General features: G+C 30.3%; 3 protein-coding genes across 9 annotated transcripts in view; 1 reads left to right on the forward strand and 2 right to left on the reverse strand.

Annotated features, from left to right (window-relative positions):
* Positions 1–988: 988 nt before the first annotated feature.
* On the reverse strand, positions 989–1,871 carry LOC111685832. The gene is made up of 2 exons (XM_023448113.2): positions 1,699–1,871; positions 989–1,636 (listed from the first exon to the last, which is right to left on the reverse strand). The coding sequence occupies exons 1-2, from the start codon at positions 1,834–1,836 to the stop codon at positions 989–991; spliced, it is 786 nt and encodes a 261-aa protein (XP_023303881.2). The 5' UTR covers positions 1,837–1,871.
* A 3,069-nt stretch (positions 1,872–4,940) lies between these two features.
* On the reverse strand, positions 4,941–9,387 carry LOC111685828 (macrophage mannose receptor 1-like). 4 transcript variants are annotated; one of them, XM_046956532.1, is made up of 4 exons: positions 9,169–9,387; positions 7,381–7,607; positions 5,683–5,720; positions 4,941–5,614 (listed from the first exon to the last, which is right to left on the reverse strand). In XM_046956532.1, exons 2-4 carry the CDS (start codon positions 7,445–7,447, stop codon positions 4,967–4,969), a joined length of 753 nt encoding a protein of 250 aa, XP_046812488.1. In that variant the 5' UTR covers positions 7,448–7,607; positions 9,169–9,387; the 3' UTR covers positions 4,941–4,966. The 4 variants fall into 4 exon arrangements, with proteins under 4 accessions (XP_046812488.1, XP_046812489.1, XP_046812487.1 ...); XM_046956533.1 differs by lacking the exon at positions 5,683–5,720 and having other exon boundaries at positions 4,941–5,493; XM_046956531.1 differs by lacking the exon at positions 9,169–9,387 and having other exon boundaries at positions 5,683–5,836; positions 7,381–7,439.
* Positions 9,388–10,120: 733 nt separating this feature from the next.
* The window catches only part of LOC111685830 (paramyosin), a 30,192-nt gene continuing 18,844 nt past the window's right edge, over positions 10,121–21,468 (forward strand). For all 4 annotated transcript variants that reach the window (XR_006941253.1, XR_006941255.1, XM_046953674.1 and 1 more), the window contains exons 1-11: positions 10,121–10,356; positions 14,774–15,600; positions 15,928–16,263; positions 16,327–16,362; positions 16,688–16,867; positions 17,024–17,128; positions 17,189–17,365; positions 17,431–17,665; positions 17,732–17,820; positions 20,223–20,369; positions 20,430–20,498. Coding sequence is in view for 2 of the 4 variants with exons in the window: in XM_046953674.1 (XP_046809630.1) it covers positions 14,809–15,600; positions 15,928–16,263; positions 16,327–16,362; positions 16,688–16,867; positions 17,024–17,128; positions 17,189–17,365; positions 17,431–17,665; positions 17,732–17,820; positions 20,223–20,369; positions 20,430–20,498 (2,166 nt within the window). In the remaining 2 variants the exon portion in view is untranslated. The remainder of the gene's footprint in view (positions 10,357–14,773; positions 15,601–15,927; positions 16,264–16,326; positions 16,363–16,687; positions 16,868–17,023; positions 17,129–17,188; positions 17,366–17,430; positions 17,666–17,731; positions 17,821–20,222; positions 20,370–20,429; positions 20,499–21,468) is intronic.

A 21,468-nucleotide genomic window follows, 5' to 3' on the forward strand; every position in this document is an offset into this window, starting at 1 on the left:
CAAGTCAAGTGCTCACGTTAAAACTCTCGACATTCTTGTCCCATGGACGAAGCTTATTGAATATGATTAAGATCGGTCCATTATTTCACCTGACTAAACCCCCGAATAGGGGTTGTAAAACGTGTAATCAAATTACAGGTCGCAATTTTAGAGAAATTTTAATGAAATTTGGCACATGATCTTCTAAAGTAAACATTGATCCATTATTTCACCTAGTCCCCATACAACTTAACCCTCGAGTAGGGCTTGTACTACAGGTCGCAATTTTGGAAATAATTCAATGAAATTTAGCACATGATCTTCTATGGAGACAAGCCTATTGAGAATGGTTAGCATCAGTCCATTACTTCACCTAGCCCCCATACATCTGAACATTCGAATAGGGCTTGTAAACCTTGTAATCAAACTACAGGTCGAAATTTTGGTGATAATTCAATGATTATCTTCTATGGTACAGGAGACGAAGCTTATGGAAAATGGTTAAAATCGGCCCATTATTTCACCTAGCCCACATACAACTAAACTCGCCGAATAGGGCTTTTAAGTTCATAATTAAGTTTAATTAACGTATCCACAAAAAGCAGCAAAACCAAGTCGTATGCTAGACTTAATGATCTTCATGAATTTAATAATTATAAGGCCTTATTTGACCCAAGCCCCCTTTTAAATTTGACTTAAATATCCACAATTTTCTTCAACAATAAATAGCTTAAGTATGTATATCTGAGGCAAGGAACAATTCAACTCAAATGCTCTATTATGAAAACTAAATCACATTCTGTTTTGTAACAGATGTAGGGTTCGATATGGTCGACCTCGCCATACGACTGTCAACTTGTGATGGATGGACGGGTTTAGGAATTCACAATTAAAATGTAACAAATTTGTATGGCGAACATTCTAAATAAATGTTAATGTTACTCTTAAATGTTTGAAATATTTATTATAATTAATCGTTTATATAAGTTAGAAAATAAAAATGTAAAATTTAATATCTATTTGGCATAAAATAGGCATTTTGTATGTGTGAAAATAGATATTGTTGTGGGAATACTAGCGGCTGATTATTAGGCACTTCACATGATTCCGGTACAGCATTTTCCAGAGGATCAACGAATTCCGGTGGTAAGTTCGATAATTCCAACTCTTGATTGTGTCCTTCTTCAAATGCCTTAATATCTAACTGTTGCTTAAGATTTTCAGATAATTCTTTCTCTTTATATAGTTCATTTTGTAAATTACTGTTCTTTTCGATTTCTATTTGTAATTCATCTTTAAGCTTTTTCTGTTCTTCCAGTAATATTTTCTCGTTAGGATGTTCGCATATAAATCCATATCTACTCATACAAGCATAATCTGTCCATTGAGTTTTATAATCCCAACCAACTAATATACAGGGATAATCATAATCTGGAGTACCACGATACCAATTATCGAATAGTTTGCCAGTTGAAATCCAAACGGCGGTACGTGTTCCTGGTACGATTATGCCACCAATCCATAACTTCGGTACAGTTACAAAATTATTTGTATTTAATAAAAGTTTTCTTATTGCCTCCTCCTCTTGCATGGAATCAATTGCTATCAATGTCATGTTCATTTTTAAACATTCTAATATACTATTATCGAAGGAATACTGTAATAATTAATAATAAAATAATAATAATAAATTAAATAATTAATCTACTCTCAACATACCCTTTTATCTATGTCCACATAATATTGTTTATTTTCAATTGTTGTATAAAATTGGCCAACGGCCTTGATTTCAATGATTTTAAAAATGAATACGATTACAGTTATTTGACAAAGAAAATCGTACTGGTGCATTTTCATTGTGTTTCTTTTACAAAACTTTATTCAAAACTAATTATTTTAAATTCTATTGTGATTATTTATACACACGTTTATTAATGACATGAACCTATTTATAGGGTACAAAAATAATAGAATTTTTAATTTACAAATGTAAATGCAGTTAAAATAATGAACCAAAATCATACAAATGTATTTTCCAATTACACCAACCAACAAGTGTTGAGCATAAAGCCAAAAGCATCAGTTTCAGTCCAATAATAAACTATTATTTTCCAGGAGTTTGTGTGCTTTAGTTATGGCAGCAGTAACAAACTCCCACCAAGTTTATTATTCAGAATTGGCCTGATAGTGTCCCTTTTTTGCAATCCGAAAGTCAAATCTGTCGACTTTTTAATAAACATTTAAATTCAGTTTTATTTTCTTTTTTTTTAGTCTTGTTATAGAGTAATCCGTAACCTAGTCTAGCCTATAGTATACTATATAATCAAGTTCATGATCTAGTGTATAGTACAGTTTAATGCTCTCGACCACAATTTATAGTCGACTATACTATAGTCGATAGTCCAGTCCATAGTGCAGTCTATAGTATAGACTATAGTCTTGTCTGTATTATAGACTATAGTCTAGTCTACAGTCCATCCTAAAGTATATTCTATAGTCAAGTCTATAGTATAGTTTATATCTAGTCCATAGTCTAGTCTTAAGTTTACTTCAGTCTATAGTTTAGTATATCAACTAATCTTCAGTCTACTTTATTCTATAGTATGTTCTTTAGTCTATAATCTAGTCTATAGTCTAGTCTATAGTCTGGTCTATAATCTATTCAATAGTCTAGTCTATAGTCTAGTCTATAGTCTAGTCATTAGTCTTGTTTTAATCAAGTCAATAGCTTAGTCTACAGTCTATATTTTTTCTATAGTCTAGCCTTTAGCTTAGTCCACAGTCTAGACTATACTTTAGTTTATAGTCTAGTCAGTAGTCTAGTTATTAGTTTAGTCTATAATTTAGCATAAAGTCTAGTCTGTATTCTAGTCTGTTGTCTATAGTTAACATTCTAATCTATTGTCTAATCTATAGTCTATTATTAAGTCTAGTTTAAGTCTAGTCTAAAGTCTATTCTATAGTCTATTCTACAGTCTAGTCTATAGTTCAGTCCATAATCTTGTCTACAGCCTAGTCTTTAATCTATTCTAGACTATAGTTTAGTATGTAATATAGTCTATAGTATATTCAACAGTCTAATCTATATTCTATTCTATAGTCTATTTTATAGCCTAGTCTATAATATAGTCTCTAGTCTAGTATATTGTCTAGTCTATAATCTAGGGAAAACTCCTACAAGTCTATTCTATAATCTTGTCTGTAGTCTAGTGTGTAGTCCATTCTATAGTATAGTATGTCGACTAGTCTAGTTTTTAACAGTCTTTCTTATAGTTAATTTAAACTCTAGTATATTTTCTAGTCAAAAGTCTACTCTAAAGACAGGTCTATATTCTACTCCATAGTCTTAAATATAGTCTAGTTTTTGTCTAGTCACTATAATGGTATATAGTCTAGTCAATGTTCTAAAGTCTAGTCCAGAGTATAATCAATAGTCTAGTCCGTAGTCTCGTCTAATCAATATTCTTGTCTGTAGTCTAGTCTATAGTCTTGCCTACAGTCTATTCCATAGTCTAGTATAATCTAAAGTCCAGTTTTGTCGTCAGTCAAGTCAATAGCTTAGTATATAGTGTAGTTTTTAGCTAAGTCTACAGTTTAGTCTTTATTTTAGTTCATAGTTTAGTCAGTATTCTAGTCTGTAGTATTGATTATAGTCTAGTCAACATTTTAGTCTGTAGTCTAAGTTATAGTCTATAGTGTATTCTATAGTATAGTATATAGTCTAGTTTATTGTCTAGGCTATAGTCTGTTCTACAGTCTAGCCTATAGTCTAGTCTAGTAATAATCTAATCTATAGTTTAGTCTGTAATTTAGTCTATAATCTATTCTATAGCCTAATCAATAGTCTATTCTATATTCTAGTCTACAATATAAGCTTTAGTCTAGTATATTGTCTGGTCTATAGTTGATGGAAAACTTCTCCGATTCTTGTCTAGTCTGGTCAATATTATAGTCTGTAGTCTAGTCTATAATCATGTATACAGTCTATGTAGTCTAGATTTTAGCAGTATAAAGTCTACTCTGTAGTTAATAGTGTAGCCAAGTTTATTGTCTAGTGCATTGTATAATCAATAGTCTAGTTTATAATCAAGTCTATATTGTACTCTATAGTCTAGTCTATAGTATAATCTAAAGTCTAGTCTATAGTCTAATCTAAAGTCAAGTCTATAGTCTGTCATTTTTTTAAAATTTTGTTGTCCTGTGTTTTTTTAATCTTGTTTTTATGACAATTAATTTTTTAAAGAACAGCTGCTTTTATTATTTTAGTTAAGATATTTACATTAAAAATTATTCTTCAGATGTTTTGAATTTGAACCGTTAATTTTAAAAGTGGCAAGATTATTGTTATCGAACGTTATATATGTCCAATTCACAATCTGTGTTGTACGGTTGTATATTAATGTGTCGTAATCTATGTATTAGTAATAAGTGTTTATACGCTAGTATATACCATTTAGTGTTCGTAACGTTTATACCCTGATGGAGACTATTAAAAGTCTGCAAGGTTCATGACGGAGCACTATTAAGGTCTTGTAACTTAAGTGCTAAGGGCTTTCATATGAAGATTTATTTGTCGTTCCGGAGATTTTGTTTATAGAGTAGTCCAGACTAGACTATACTCTAGAATAGAGTATATACTGAATTATATACTATATTCTAGAGTATACTATAGACTAGACTCTAGAAAAGTGTTTGCTATAGATTAGAGAATACTATATACTAGACTATAGAATATATTATTTGTAACCAAATGATTTGATATATTTTGAATTGAATAGGGTTTATGGATACCAACGTATATCACTTTGTCAACCAACATGATAACGATTTAAATATTTTAAATCTTATTTCTTTCAAAGTCTTGTTGAAGAGCTGCGAACAAATTAATCAATCAAAGAACACTAATTTTAAATAAATGTTATTTCTTTCAAGTGAACGAATATTCATTACAATTAATTTTTAATTTATTTAAACAAAAATTTTAACTTTAATTTATGTTAGGCATAAAAAATGCATTATAAACGTGTGAAAATAAAAATTGTGATCGATATTCCTGCGTTTCATTATTTGGCACTTCCAGTGAATTCGCCTCAGCAGTTGGTAATGATTGAGCTGGTTCTTGTTGTGAGCTTGGTGATTCTAAGGCTGGATTGTCAGCCTCTTGAGTTGTCTTAGCTTCTAACTGTTGCTTAAGAGTTACGGATAATTGTTTTTCTTTATTTAATTCATCCTGTAAATGTACGATTTTTTCCATTTGTATTTGAAATTCCTCTTTAAGCTTTTCATGATCTTCTTGTAGTTTTAACTCGCTCGGATATTCACATATGAATCCACGTTTATTCGTACAAGTACCATCAGTCCATTGAGTTTTAGATTTATAGCCAATAAAAATACAATTAAATGTATAATCTGGATTTCCACGATACCAGCTTTCGAATAGTCTACCTGTATGAATCCAAATGGCAGTACGTGTTCCTGGTATTATAAGGCCACCAATCCATAATTGCGGTACATCTGGAAAATTTGTTTTATTTAATAACAGTTTATTTATTGCCTCCTCCTCCTTGATGGTGCCAATTGTGATCAATGACATGTTCAGTTTAAAACACTCTATTATACTATTATCCAACGTATACTGGAATGATTAATATATGTTTGAAGTATTCTTTGAAAGAAATATAAGCAAATTATTTTCAAACTTACCTCTTTTTCTTGGTCCACATAATATTGCTTATTTTCGACTGTTGTATAGAATTGGCCAAGGGCATTGATTTTATTGATTTTGAAAATGAATACGGACAGAGTTATTTGTAATAGAATGGCAAAGATCATTTTTTGTTGTGTTTCTTTTAAAAGGCTTTATTTAAAAGTAATTATTTAAAATTTTATTTTTTAATATTTATACACTTAACTAACATTAGCATTGAACAATTTCTAAGGTACAATTTTTAAAAGTTCTCTTTTTAGAACATAAAGTCCTGAATATCAGAATATCTTCATCACATTGGGTTTTCAAGATATAACAAACAATCTGTTGACTTTATAACAAAGGTTTAAACTTTTGTCTTCTTCGTGATATATATTTCAGGTCCGGCATTCATGGGATGTCCCAAAATTATGCAGTATATTTTGTTGGAACTAGTCAAATAGGTTGTGAGAGAAAGCATAGAGATTTGTAGTGTTTGTAGTCCATTGGCAGTGTTCTAGATTAATTGAGTATATCAAGTATAATGTCTTTTCTGTAGTTTAGTCTAGTCTATAGTCTAGTTATTAGTCTAGTCTATAGTCTAGTCAATAGTCTAGTCTATAGTTTATTCTGCAGTCTGGTCTATAGTCCAGTATATAGTCTAGTCTATAGTCTAGTCTATAGTCTAGTCTATAGTCTAGTCTATAGTCTAGTCTATAGTCTAGTCTATAGTCTAGTCTATAGTCTAGTCTATAGTCTAGTCTATAGTCTAGTCTATAGTCTAGTTTATAGTCTAGTCTATGGTCTAGTCTATAGTCTAGTCTATAGCCTAGTCTATAGTCTAGTCTATAGCCTAGTCCATAGCCAATAGTCTATTCTAGTCTAGTCAATAGTAAGTAGTCTAGACTATAGTTTAGTCTATAGTCTGGTCTATAATCAAATCTAAGGTCTAGTCTATACTTTAATCAAGTCTATAGTGTAGTCTATGACAATTCTATAGCCAAGTTTATAGTCATGTCTATAGTCTGATCTATAGTCTAGTCTTAAGCCAAAACGTTGAATAAAATTACATCATTTCTCAAAAAGAAAGCATGTAAATTTCCCGCGTAACGACTTATACTTAAACTCCACTTGCTCTCATTAAATAAATTGTTGATCTCTAAAGATTAGACGGGATTGAACCATTACTTTGGGAAGCATGGTTCAAGCTTTAGGTTAAAATAACATAAATTTTAATGTCTCAATTATAAACAAAAACTGTGGTTTCCAAATTTTAGTATACGATATTTCAAACAAACTTTTTTTGGTCTGTATTATTTTTATATGTTTCCTTTATAACTATGGAGTTGTGTAAAAACATATGATTTTGCTTTTATAATTAAAATATTTTCAGATGCTTTAACCAAATCATTAATAATTAATGATTTTTTCAGTTGTTTTCACGTACAAATTTGTATGTATTTTTAAATTCGGTATAAATTACTGTTTTACAAAAAACAAAACCAAATGTTTCTTTATTTAGTTTTAAGTAAAATATTTGAATAAATCGTAGAAATTTTCTTACGACCGACTCACAGAAATTTCCAAATAGCAGTCTTTATTTAGGTCTTTGTTGGTAAACAGCTTATCGTCATTATTTTTTAATAAAAATGATAATAGATGGCCAGTTATCGGCAGTTTTAAGTCTTACATGTACTTGTATCACTAGTACTTACATCGTTGAACTGCGCCTGTTACATGTTGACAGTGGCAACTATGTGTTGTCGTTTTTCCCTTAAGCATCGTTTTGATTGTTGGAGACCGTATATTACTTAAATCGTTTATACCCCGATAAAGAAGATCGACTTGGAGGATTTTTATGTGAAACTTCGGTATATGAGAGTTCAGATTTTCATACCGTCAATCATTGGTCATATATATATGATACGGAATTTAACTGTCCCTGGAATGGATGATTAAATATTCAGCAATCGTTTATTAATTGCAAAGCTACATCTCTCTTGTCGAAAGAAATCAATCACTGCCTGAACTGGAAAGAGAATCAGTAAGTATGCCAAACAAGTTTCTTTTCCAAAGAATTCAATTCTGAATTAGTTTATGAAATATCTCTTTCTTTTATAGTTTGCCGAACTAATTGCCTCAAATGTCTATATCCTTTCTAATTGAATGTTTAATTTGATAACACATGTAAGATCAAGTTCAATAACAATATGTTTTGCATATTCGAGGTCTATAGTGCATAAACGAATAACATTTTTGACATTGAACAGCGTTTAAAATAAAGTTAATAATTATAAACCTAAAATCGTATTTGCATACAAGTAAGTTATTTATATTGATACTTAATCCACAGTGTTAACTTAAGGGAAAGAAATTTAAAATCGAAAATCAATTTTGTAGACATAACCGTTAAAAAATATGTTAATAACTAACTAATTAACTAACTAACTAACTAACTAACTAACTAACTAACTAACTAACTAACTAACTAACTAACTAACTAACTAACTAACTAACTAACTAACTAACCAACTAAATATCTAACTAACTAAATAGCTAACTAACTAACTAACTAACTAACTAACTAACTAACTAACTAACTAACTAACTAACTAACTAACTAACTAACTAACTAACTAACTAACTAACTAACTAACTAACTAACTAACTAACTAACTAACTAACTAACTAACTAACTAATTAACTAACTAACTAACTAAATAACCAACTAAATAACCAACTAAATATCTAACTAACTAACTAACTTCCTAACTAACTAACTAACTAACTGACTGACTAACTAACTAACTTCCTAACTAACTCAATAACTAACTAACTAACTAACTAACTAACTAACTAACTAACTAACTAACCAACTAAATAACTAACTAACTAACTAACTAACTAACTAACTTACTTACTTACTTACTAACTAACTAACTAACTAACTAACTAACTAACTAACTAACTAACTAACTAACTAACTAACTAACTAACTAACTACCTAACTAACTAACTAACTAACTAACCAACTAAATAACTAACTAACTAACTATCTATCTATCTGTCTGTCTGTCTGTCTGTCTGTCTGTCTGTCTGTCTGTCTATCTATCTATCTATCTATCTATCTATCTAACTAACTATCTATCTATCTATCTATCTATCTATCTATCTAACTAACTAACTAACTAACTAACTAACTAACTAACTAATTAACTAACTAACTAACTAACTAACTAACTGACTGACTGACTAACAAACAAACAAACAAACTAACTAACTAACTAACTAACTAACTTACTTACTTACTTACTATACAAGTTATTACTTTGATACCAGCACATGCACGAACGGTTCATAATTGCCCATAGCTCTCATATAAAGCACACTTCCATCTCTTCAAAATATTACTTTATATTGCAAATTTTCCGCTAATAAATTCAAAGTTCAGAGACTTCTGTAGCGTCAATGCTATTCAATAGACTAGTCCGTCACATACTTACTAGTCCACATACAGCTTTCTATACTAAATACATTAATAGTCCATTATCTATTGTCAGCTAGTCCTAGTCAATAGGATAGACCTTTCCCTTGTTAATATTATAGTTCCTAGTCCAGCCTGCCAATAACTAATTGAGACTGAGACTATTACGACATTGAATTAGCCAGTACGGGATCTACTTTGAATATCTATAGCACGTTTAGTCTTATAAAAGAGTAAATTTTAAATTATTTCTTCAAAAGCCAAGCGACATAATGATTGATCGAGGCAATACAAAAACACACTACAAATTACTACAACTTAAAGTTCGTAATAGAGAAAACATATCGAAATTGCTGGTATTTATACCTAAACATTGGTTAGTAAGTAAGTTTAATAGAATTCTCTTTAAATAAATAGGAAATATACTACATTTTAGGAGTTTCGGTGCAAAATTATCAGTTCCCTTCAAAAGACATTTAAAAATACATGTGTATGTACATATACATATGTTTGCGTATTCAAAGCTGATGAAGGGTGTCATGTGGTTGAGCATGTCCGAATATAACAGCTAAGTGTTCAATATTACAAAAACCATCTCATTATTTGTTCCCTCTCACTTGCATTGAAAGTTGAATATTGAGTATTAATTGCTCATACAACACATTGTACGATTAATGCAACCAAAGAACAACAAAAACAAATTGTGTGTAATTTTCTTAAAGAACTGATAAAAACAGCAAAAACAACTTCGTAACACAAAACAAAAAGCGAAAAAAATACGAATTCAGAAATCATACATACATACATACATACATACATACATACATACATACATACATACATACATACATATGTATCTATAAACAATAAATATTGGTTGTTGTAGACATTGAGAGAATTGGGAGTATTTCACCTCAACATTGGAACGGATCAGTTTTTTTTTTCATTTATTTCACTGAGACAGTCTCACTTTAGCTTGAAAACGAACGTGTCGTGGTCGCAAACAATAAACGGTTTTAAAATAAAAACAAAAATAACGAAATAAACACAATCTCTCTTAAATAAGCTTTAAGAACAAAAACAACAAAAATAGTAAAAAATATTAAATAAATATTAAAATCGAAGACATACAATAATAAGAACAACGAGAGCAACAAATAACCAACTAATACTATTTGGAATTGTAAACAAGTGACGTCAAAACAAAGTAATTTTTTTTTACAAATGAAAGTCCAAAAATAACAACAATAATAATATTAACAAGAACGGCAATAACAACAACAATAATAAAACAAACCAAACGAAAACCCAAAAAAGCCACACAATTTGTATAAAAACAAATTCTGTAAATAAATATTGAATGAAAAATTAAACAGCTGCAGATACAAAACATTTATTTGTTTGTTTGTTATTATTGCCGACAATAACAACAACAACTATTACTGCTTTAACAGCAGCAGCAACAACAACAATAACAAACAGCAGCAATTGCAAATAACCGTAAACGACGATCCAAGCAACCATTATTTTATTTCAGTTAAAGTTGTTGTAGTTGTTGTTATTGCTGCTGTTTAAATTGGTGAATGATACTTTACTACTCGTGTGTTGTTGGCAAATGCGTAAACTGAAGCTCAATAATATTTCACGTTTAGCCAGAGACCTAAAGGTGTGAAGTCTTTGGTTTGCGCATTAAACTTTCACATTTTCATTTTGACAGTCAAATATTGAAATTATTTCTATAAAAACTTTTAAAAATCATAACTAAAACAAGTTAGAAACAAGTAAGAAGTTATAATCGAGCGAGACCGACCATATAATACCCTACACATGTATACGAATAAAATGTGATTTAGTTTTCATAATAAAGCGTTTAAGTTGAATTGTACCTTGCATCAGATTTATGTACACAAGCCAATTAATTGTTTATTAAGACTGTGGATATTTAAGTAAAATTTTGAAGGCGGCTTTTTATAGAGGCAAGGGTCAAATGAGGCCATATAATTATATAATTCATCAGGGTCATCAAGGCTAATATAGAACTTGGTTTTGTAGCTTTTTGTCGAGATACGAGTATATTAAACATAATTATCAACTTAAAAGCCCTATTTGGCGAGTTCAGTTGCATGGGGCCTAGGTGAAAAAATGGACCGATGTTAACTATTTTCAATAAGCTTCGTCAACGTACCATAAAAGTAAAAGATCATTTGCCAAAATTTCATTAAATTAACTCTAAAATTGCGACCTGTAGTTTCATTACAAGAATTACAAGCTCTATTCGGGGGTTCAGTATGGGGTTGGTGAAATAATGAACCGATGTTAACCATTTTCATCTACGGTACAATAGAAGATCATGTGCCAAATTTCATTGAATTATCTCCAAAATTGCGACCTGTAGTTTGATTTAAATGTTTACAAGCCCTTTTCGGGGATACAATTGTATGGGGACCAGTTGAAAAAATGGACCGATCTTAACCATTTTCAACAGGCTTCGTCTCTGGGGCAATAGAATATCATATACCATGAATTATCTTTAAAATTGCGACCTCTAGTTTTATTACAAGGTTTACATGCACGGACAGACAGACAGAGAGACGGACGGACATAGCTAAACTCAGAAATTGATTCTAAGCCGATTGGTATACTTTAAGATGGGTATAGGACCAATATATAGCTTTTAATCAAGCTTTTGTCAAGTATGAACCAAATTCTTCTTCATATAGAATTTATACCGATTATCATTGTTTATTTAAGAGTTTTTAAGGATTAGATGATTTTCTAAAGTGGACTTTATATCATTGCCATGACCAATTATGGACCGATCCGGAAAAAATCACGTTAAATAATTTGCTTATGTAAATGACATATTCATGTTAATTTTTGTCGCAATATGGTTATTTATTAATAAATAATGATTGTCTAATTGATCTTATATGCGAACTATGGTCAATTATTAACCGATCCAGGTTTTAGTTGGTAATATGATTTCTATTCAAAACTGTCTCGATGTTGAACGCTATGACTTGTGCTTAGTCTGTTAGTTGATATCAATAAATTTTTGCTTGTATTGATAATGGATCTAAATGGAGAATAGTAAAAGGATTTCCGCCGACAACCCGCAATCCAAAATATACTACTGACAACACTAGCATCTAGAGTTCGCAAATTAATTTGGAAGGTCATCCTTAGGAAGTTAACTTAACGAATTCAATACCGTCCGACAGAACGACAGTTCTATCTAATGTGACATAATTTCACAACTGGAGCCTCTTCAGAACGATTAGGTCCGATATTAATATAATGTCAACGTAAGTTAGTTAGGTAGTTAGTTAGTTAGTTTGTTAGTTTGTTAGTTTGTTAGTTTGTTAGTTTGTTAGTTTGTTAGTTTGTTAGTTTGTTAGTTTGTTAGTTTGTTAGTTTGTTAGTTTGTTAGTTTGTTAGTTTGTTAGTTTGTTAGTTTGTTAGTTTGTTAGTTTGTTAGTTTGTTAGTTTGTTAGTTTGTTAGTTTGTTAGTTTTTTAGTTTGTTAGTTTGTTAGTTTGTTAGTTTGTTAGTTTGTTAGTTTGTTAGTTTGTTAGTTTGTTAGTTTGTTAGTTTGTTAGTTTGTTAGTTTGTTAGTTTGTTAGTTTGTTAGTTTGTTAGTTTGTTAGTTTGTTAGTTTGTTAGTTTGTTAGTTTGTTAGTTTGTTAGTTTGTTAGTTTGTTAGTTTGTTAGTTTGTTAGTTTGTTAGTTTGTTAGTTTGTTAGTTTGTTAGTTTGTTAGTTTGTTAGTTTGTTAGTTTGTTAGTTTGTTAGTTTGTTAGTTTGTTAGTTAGTTCGTTAGGTAGTTAGGTAGTTAGATAGTTAGTTAGATAGTTAGTTAGTTAGATAGTTAGTTAGTTAGTAAGTTAGTTTGTTAGTCAGTCAGTCAGTCAGTTAGTAAGTAAGTAAGTAAGTAAGTAAGTAAGTAAGTAAGTAAGTAAGTAAGTAAGTAAGTAAGTAAGTAAGTAAGTAAGTAAGTAAGTAAGTAAGTAAGTAAGTAAGTAAGTAAGTAAGTAAGTAAGTAAGTAAGTAAGTAAGTAAGTAAGTAAGTAAGTAAGTAAGTAAGTAAGTAAGTAAGTAAGTAAGTAAGTAAGTAAGTAAGTAAGTAAGTAAGTAAGTAAGTAAGTAAGTAAGTAAGTAAGTAAGTAAGTAAGTAAGTAAGTAAGTAAGTATGTAAGTAAGTAAGTAAGTAAGTAAGTAAGTAAGTTAGTTAGTTAGTTAGTTAGTTAGTTAGTTAGTTAGTTAGTAAGTAAGTAAGTAAGTAAGTAAGTAAGTAAGTAAGTAAGTTAGCTAGTTAGTTAGTTAGTCAGTTAGTAAGTAAGTTAGTTAGTTAGTTAGTTAGTTAGTTAGTTAGTAAGTAAGTTAGTTAGTTAGTTAGTTAGTTAGTTAGTTAGTTAGTTAGTTAGTTAGTTAGTTAGTTAGTTAGTTAGTTAGTTAGTCAGTTAGTTAGTTAGTTAGTTAGTTAATCTGTTAGTTAGTTAGTTAGTTAGTTAGTTAGTTAGTTAGTTAGTTAGTAAGTAAGTAATTATGTTAGTTAGTTAGTGAAAGTATACAATTTACATAAAATCTACACATGGTCCTCTTGCGTATTTCTTTAAATACATTGTCTTTTGCGGAAGTCGGACCCAGTACCACCAGACTAGCATACTAACTACTAATCCGCCGAAGGCCCGCACTCTAATATTAATATAATAATTATGTAAACCAATGTGAAGAGGATAGTAAACCTGGCGTCAAAATCAATTTAAATATTTATTTCTGAAACAACCAATCACTCTTTAAAAGCTCTGTTAAATCTTTAATAAATTCTGTTGAGCTTGTACCCGTTTTTTCTGTAATTCATTTTAGAAAACAAACTGAAACGACATACAACATGAATACTACTTTTTTCTTTTTTTGTATTTTTTGCAAATTTGATTCAAATAAATGAAACGTGTAGTTTTCTACGATGTTTTCTGTATAGAAAAAATCATGATTGAAAAGATTGCTTGACCTTTAAATGAATAGAAATAAAAAGCTAATAAAAATATGTCACAATAACGCAACAACTTTAAATGAAATCTTTCATTGGAAACCCAGCTGGAAATCAAAAAAGATTGTTTATTGCAAAGAAAAAAAACAAATATGTAGATATATACGGTGAATGTTTAAGAGGATCTTTAGGTGATCAAATTAGAGAACGTGCTTTCTTTAATCTTGATATCGTCCAAAAATGTTAATGTTCAACAATAAAATTTAAATAACCCAAACGTGTTCCAGTAATCGGAGTGAATTTTCTTGATTGCTGCGTAAAAAATTGAATAACTTTGATTTTCAATAAAGAGATTTAATTAGAATGTTAATTTCAAAGCTATTTACAAATCAATTATTATTATTTGAAAACCCTAGAACTCAGAAACAATTTCAGTTGGAAACTCGAATTTATTTTAGTTTTTAGAACATTTATGACTTTTCATTTTTTAAATGTTTCGCCTTGACAATTTCTTTTGACAATTAAAAACCTTAAAAATTTATAACAAAAAATCTAAAAAATAAAAAAAATTAAATAATTATATTCGTAAAATATCTTAAATCTTACTAATATATTTTTGTATTGTAAATTTTGAAGGCAATTAACTCGGAATCTCCTATAAATCTCAAAATATGCAACATAATACTAATGAAACCTCTGCTACCCCTTCGACAAAATCTCCAGAAAATACCAATCAACAGGTGCCTGTGCGAACATCATTTAATCCTAGATTCGTTCTAACTCCCGAAAGTATGGGTATGAATTTACGCTCCGATTCTCCTACACCCAATAAAGAACAAGCACCACCGCCAGAACCACCTCTAGTAGAGGTGAAATCTTATTACGAAAGACATAGTAAAAAGCCTATGGTGGGACTACTTTCCGATTTGAAACAAGAATCAAATGCCTCTTTTCACAGTACTCACTCAAATACTCCCACAAATTCGTATGCGTCGATTAGGACCTCTGGGTATCCCATTAAAACCCCTTCGCCAAATATATCACCAAAATCACCATCGCAACAACAATGGAATTTCGATAATACAATGAAAGCGGAACAACAACAACAACATAATAATATATATACCTCATCGGCTTCTCTATATCCCACACAATCGTTAAAATATCCTAATGCTAGCCACAGCAACTTTACGCCCAGTGCTTCTAGTACTTTACAGAATGTAAAGTGTCCCACCGTTGAACAACCGCATTCAATATCGACTAATTCACATTGTACTTATGTTCAAAATAATACATCATTGTCGGAGAATCCGTTGCTTGGCTACGGGGAGCTGCATCAGAAATATAGATCGGGTTCAGATGTTTGCATAGGCGATTCGGCTAAATTAAATTACAGCCATTTAAATAGTATATATTCGAAGAGGATAGAGGACATCGATGCCAATGTTTGGGGAGATAAAGATGTAAGTTTATTTTGGAGTAATAATATTAGATAGATAAATAGATAGATAGATAGATAGATAGATAGATAGATAGATAGATAGATAGATAGATAGATAGATAGATAGATAGATAGATAGATAGATAGATAGATAGATAGATAGATAGATAGATAGATAGATAGATAGATAGATAGATAGATAGATAGATAGATAGATAGATAGATAGATAGATAGATAGATAGATAGATAGATAGATAGATAGATAGATAGATAGATAGATAGATAGATAGATAGATACACAGACAGACAGATAATTCATATAACTAATAAATATTCCTGCCTTTTCAGTTAAAAATTATCACCTACCAAGAATGGGTTGAAATGTTGACGAAAATTAACGAATCCTTTATCGTGAATATGGAAGCATTAGAAACAGAAGTAGCCGAACAGCTGGAACTGGTACAGAGAAAAGTCAATAGCAATTGTCGTCACAGTCAGGGTAATGAGTTAATGAAATGTCGCAAAGACATAGATACGCTACTGAAATATATTAAAAATGCTCGAAATTATAATAGTTGGGATCTGCAGGGTTTTACATTTGAGACAATAACACCTTCGCAGTTATTTGATATGGGCGATTTTGAAAATTTAACTATTGAAGGCAATACTGGAGATGCAACAAAGGTGAGTTTTGTTTAATTTTGTTTATTAGACATTAAATTAGTTGTTCTCTTCTAAAAATTTCAGAATAGCAATGATGCTGAAGTCATGCAAAGAAACAAGGTGCGTAAGGGACTATTTTAAATTAGGTTTTGACCGTTTCTTTTGTAATTTTACTTTAAATAAAACGTTCTTCTAATGAAATTGCATTTTATAGTATATTTTTTCTTTAAGTAGTTTTGTTAAAAAAAATAAGGAAATGATTAGAGTAATATTGCACATATCGGTATCTTTTATTCCCGAAAAAATATATATTAATCAAAAAACATGTTATTAAAGATATAAAGGGACATAATTTATGGGCAATTTTGATTTTAGGGTTAACTTTGAAAACGGTATAAAATTATGAATTGAAATAAATGTTCATGATTCAAATTCCTTATTCCAGTTGTATGCCAACATGAAAGCTTTGGCTCACGAAGTGGCCGAGAAACATGATGAAGTGAGAGAGCTTAAACGTCAGGTTATATCTATGGAGGATGAGATACAGAAAGCCCAACAGAAAATCCAATTAAAAGATGATGTTATCAAGGAGTTAAGAAATGATCTCAAAACTGCCAATAACAAGGTATGTTTTTGATAATAATTTGATTTGAGATTTACTTCAAAATTTAAAATTCTTTAAACAAAATTATTTATAAAAAACAAACTAAAAAAATTTTAATTTTTGTTTAAAATAAATTGATAAATATATATTTTTTTCTTTTTTCTTCTTCTAATCTAGCTCTCGGCCCATCATTCAGCGGAAAACAGTTTGACAATGCCTCCTATTAACTTTGAAGATCAAAGTTCTCGCAGTGCAAATACACAAATAATCGATACTCCCAGGGTGAGTTTATAAATTTTAATTGAAGTTTTAGCTAAATAAATTTTAACATTTCTTCTTCAGTTCCCCGATGACAATGGCTCACAATTCGATTCTCTTAGTTATACAGAATTTGAAGAACAACAAAAGCTCAAAGTTTTAGAAGAGGAAATGAATGAGTTCTTCGAAATGAATAAGGAATTAAATAAACAGAAAATGGAGAATCAACGTAAACGTTTAATGGACATTTTTCAAAAATCTGTAATATATATAAAATTTTTTAATATTTACACATATTAACTTGCTATCCCTTAACCATCATACAGGAATCCGAAAAAGCTGCTGCTTATCGTAAACTAGACTTTATACGCAGTCAACTTATTGACTTGGAATCAGACTCTATTGAGAGTAACAACGATTGTGATTCCGGATTTCATTCGAAGAGTGAAAATAATCAAGATGCCAAACTTTTAGAGGCCGTACGCAAACGTTTGCGCAAATTAAATGAAACTAATAGTGACCTAAAAAAAAGGTTGCAAAAGCTAGAATTAGAAAACAATGGTATGTAGAATTAAGTAATTGTTTAAGGGTTAAATTTGATTAAAACAATATTTAACATTATTGCAGAGTTGTCTAACAGTTTGCAGTCGGAGAAAACATTTTCTCAACGTAATAGCGAGACTTTAAAGGAAGTTGCAGATTTATTGTGTAGCTTGGTATGTAGACAAAAACTAATTATTAAAAACGAACTTAAAATCCAACTATAAAGTATTCTCGACTATAGAGTGTTCTATAGTCTCGACTATAGGGTGTTCTATAGTCTCGACTATAGACTGTTCTACAGTCTCGACTATAGACTGTTCTATAGTCTCGACTATAGACTATTCTATAGTCTCGACTATAGACTATTTTCTAGTCTTTTCTAGCCTCGACTATAGACTATTCTATAGTCTCGACTATAGACTATTCTATAGTCTCGACTATAGACTATTCTATAGTCTCGACTATAGACTGTCCTATAGTCTCGACTATAGACTGTCCTATATTCTCGACTATAGACTGTCCTATAGTCTGGACTATAGACTATTCTATAGTCTCGACAATAGACTATTCTATAGTCTCGACTATAGACTATTCTATAGTCTCGACTATAGACTATTCTATGGTCTCGACTATAGACTTTTCTATGGTCTCGACTTTAGACTATTTTTTAGTCTCGACTATAGACTGTCCTATAGTCTCGACTATAGACTATTCTATAGTCTCGACTATAGACTATTCTATAGTCACGACTAAAGACTATTCTATAGTCTCCATTATAGGCTATTCTATAGTCTGGACTATAGACTATTATATAGTCTCGACTATACAATATTCTATAGTCTATAGACTATTCTATAGTCTCGAATATAGACTATTCTATAATCTCAACTATAGACTATTCTATAATCTCAACTATAGACTATTCTATAGTCTCGACTATAGACTATTCTATAGTCTCGACTATAGACTATTCTATAGTCTCGACTATAGACTATTCTATAGTCTCGACTATAGACTATTCTATAGTCTCGACTATAGACTATTCTATAGTCTCGACTATAGACTATTCTATAGTCTCGACTATAGACTATTCTATAGTCTCGACTATAGACTGTCCTATAGTCTCGACTATAGACTGTCCTATAATCTCGACTATAGACTGTCCTATAGTCTCGACTATAGACTATTCTATAGTCTCGACTATAGACTATTCTATAGTCTCGAATATAGGCTATTCTATAGTCTCGACTATAGGCTATTCTATAGTCTCGACAATAGACTATTCTATGGTCTCGACTATAGATTATTCTATGGTCTCGACTATAGACTATTCTATAGTCTCGACTATAGACTGTCTAATAGTCTCGACTATAGACTATTCTATAGTCTCGACTATACACTATTCTATAGTCTATAGATTATTCTATAGTCTCGACTATAGACTATTCTGTAGTATCGACTATAGACTATTCTATAATCTCAACTATAGACTATTCTATAGTCTCCACTATAGACTATTCTATTGTCTCGACTATAGACTATTCTATTGTCTCGACTATAGACTATTCTATAGTATAAAGACTATTCTATAGTCTCGACTATAGACTATTCTATAGTCTCGATTATAGACTGTCCTATAGTCTCAACTATAGACTGTTCTATAGTCACGACTGTAGACTGTTTTATAGTCTCGACTATAGACTATTCTATAGTCTCGACTATAGACTATTCTATAGTCGAGACTATATACTGTCCTATAGTCTCGACTATAGATTGTTCTATAGTATCGACTATAGACTGTTCTATAGTCTCAACTATAACAGTACTATATTAGACTATTCTATAGTCTCGACTATAGACTATTCTATAGTCTTGGCTATAGACTCTTCAATAGTCACGACTATAGACTGTTCTCTTGTCACGACTATAGACTGTTCTCTAGTCACGACTCTAGACTGTTCTCTAGTCACGACTGTAGACAGTCCTATAGTCTCGACTATAGACTATTCTATAGTCTCGATTATAGACTATTATCAACTATAGACTGTTCTATAGTCACGACTGTAGACTGTTTTATAGTCTCGACTATAGACTATTCTATAGTCTCGACTATATACTGTCCTATAATCTCGACTATAGACTGTTCTATAGTATCGACTATGAACTGTTCTATAGTCTCGACTATAAACTGTTTTATAGTCTCGAATATAAACTGTTCCATATTCTCGACTATAAACTGTTCTATAGTCTCGACTATAGCAGTCCTATAGTCCCGACTATATACTGTTCTATAGTCTCCACTATAGATTTTCTATAGTCTGTACTAGAGACTGTTTTATAGTCTCGACCAAAGCCTGTTCTATAGTATCGACTATAGACTGTTCTAATAGTTCTGTTGTCCCTTTAATTGTCCCGAATATGAGCTATGCTGTTTAATTATTTATAGTCGAGATTATAGTTTCTACGGTAAACTGACCAATAGTCTCGACATAGCCCGAACATAGACATAGTCCCAACCTTAGACTTATCTATTTTATATAAGCTATTTTTTGCTATATATTTTTTTAATTTTTAGAAAGGCAAACAATTCTCCTATACCGACATCTATAATACCGCACCTAATGAGATGAATCCTTTCTGTGAAGCCATTATGGAAATGAAAAAAGATTTTCAAGATCGAGAAAGTCAACTAATGAAAGCAGTAGGCATAAGAAACAAACAGGTATATTATATTGAAAATTTATGTACATGCAGATGAAATATATATGTAAATGATCTACAGGTAGAAGAATTAACAGAATCGTTGTTAAAAAACGAAAAAGATTTTAATGAAGAAAGAATACTGAATTGGGTAAGTTTGAGAATGAATTATTTGAATTATCTCTTTGAAATTATATATTTCCTTCAATATTAATAAATAGAATCATAATAATGTGAAGGACACTACCAGCACAATACCAACAACAACATCAGCACAAGCAACACAACCAGTAACTAACACTTCTATTAGCACATCATCAACAACAGCATTATCCTCCACAACATCAACCTTGACTGGCCAGCAATTAAACATTACAACAGCGACATCCCTGCAAGGATTTCTAAAGAAATAATCATGTGTTGTATGTAGGGTCTCAATTACAATTTTTTTATATTTAATGGAAATAGAAAAATCAACAAATTTAACATACGAATCGAATATCCAACCACAAGAATACTATACATTTAACAAAGTAAACAATGACTATATACGACATTGTCCTTAAAGCATAAACAAACAAAAAATAAAAAAAAACTATATGATGAAAGTATTTGAAAGGGGGAGACAGAGAGGATAAGAGCAGAATAATCAGACATCGAAATGACAAGGACTTTAAATTAGATTAAAAAAATTAAATTAAAAAAAATATTACATTTAAGATATAAATAAAATATTTTTTGTTAATTTATATTTAATAAAAAATATTTAATAATATATATTTTCCAATTATTTGTAAAGCAGTTCATTATCGCGATCAGTTTATATTGTGACTACAGATTAGTCTATAGATCAGTTGACAGCTGATCTATAGAACGACCAAAAATGTTGATAGAAAAATACCGAAAATCAGTCTTTAGTCGAGAATGCCAAGCAGTATATATCAGAGACTAGATACAGAAATATATTAACTGGAAACTATATAGATCCGTCTATGTAAAGATCAAGCTATAGTCCAGATTATGCTCTAAACTATAGTTTCATCATGATTCATTTTAGATCAATATATAGTAGTGATTCTATTTTAAGATTATAATTTAGTTTATAGATAAGAATAGATCCG

Source organism: Lucilia cuprina, chromosome 2 (assembly GCF_022045245.1).
Source record: "Lucilia cuprina isolate Lc7/37 chromosome 2, ASM2204524v1, whole genome shotgun sequence".
Classification (NCBI taxonomy): Eukaryota; Metazoa; Arthropoda; class Insecta; order Diptera; family Calliphoridae; genus Lucilia; species Lucilia cuprina.

Coding starts and splice junctions, on each gene's coding strand:
- LOC111685832 (XM_023448113.2), bottom strand. CDS start 1,836: ATGAAAATGCACCAGTACGATTTTCTTTGTCAAATAACTGTAATCGTA. Junction 1,637..1,698: donor ATGTGGACATAGATAAAAGG/GTATGTTGAGAG, acceptor TAATTATTACAG/TATTCCTTCGATAATAGTAT.
- LOC111685828 (XM_046956531.1), bottom strand. CDS start 5,811: ATGATCTTTGCCATTCTATTACAAATAACTCTGTCCGTATTCATTTTC. Junction 5,615..5,682: donor ATGTGGACCAAGAAAAAGAG/GTAAGTTTGAAA, acceptor TAATCATTCCAG/TATACGTTGGATAATAGTAT.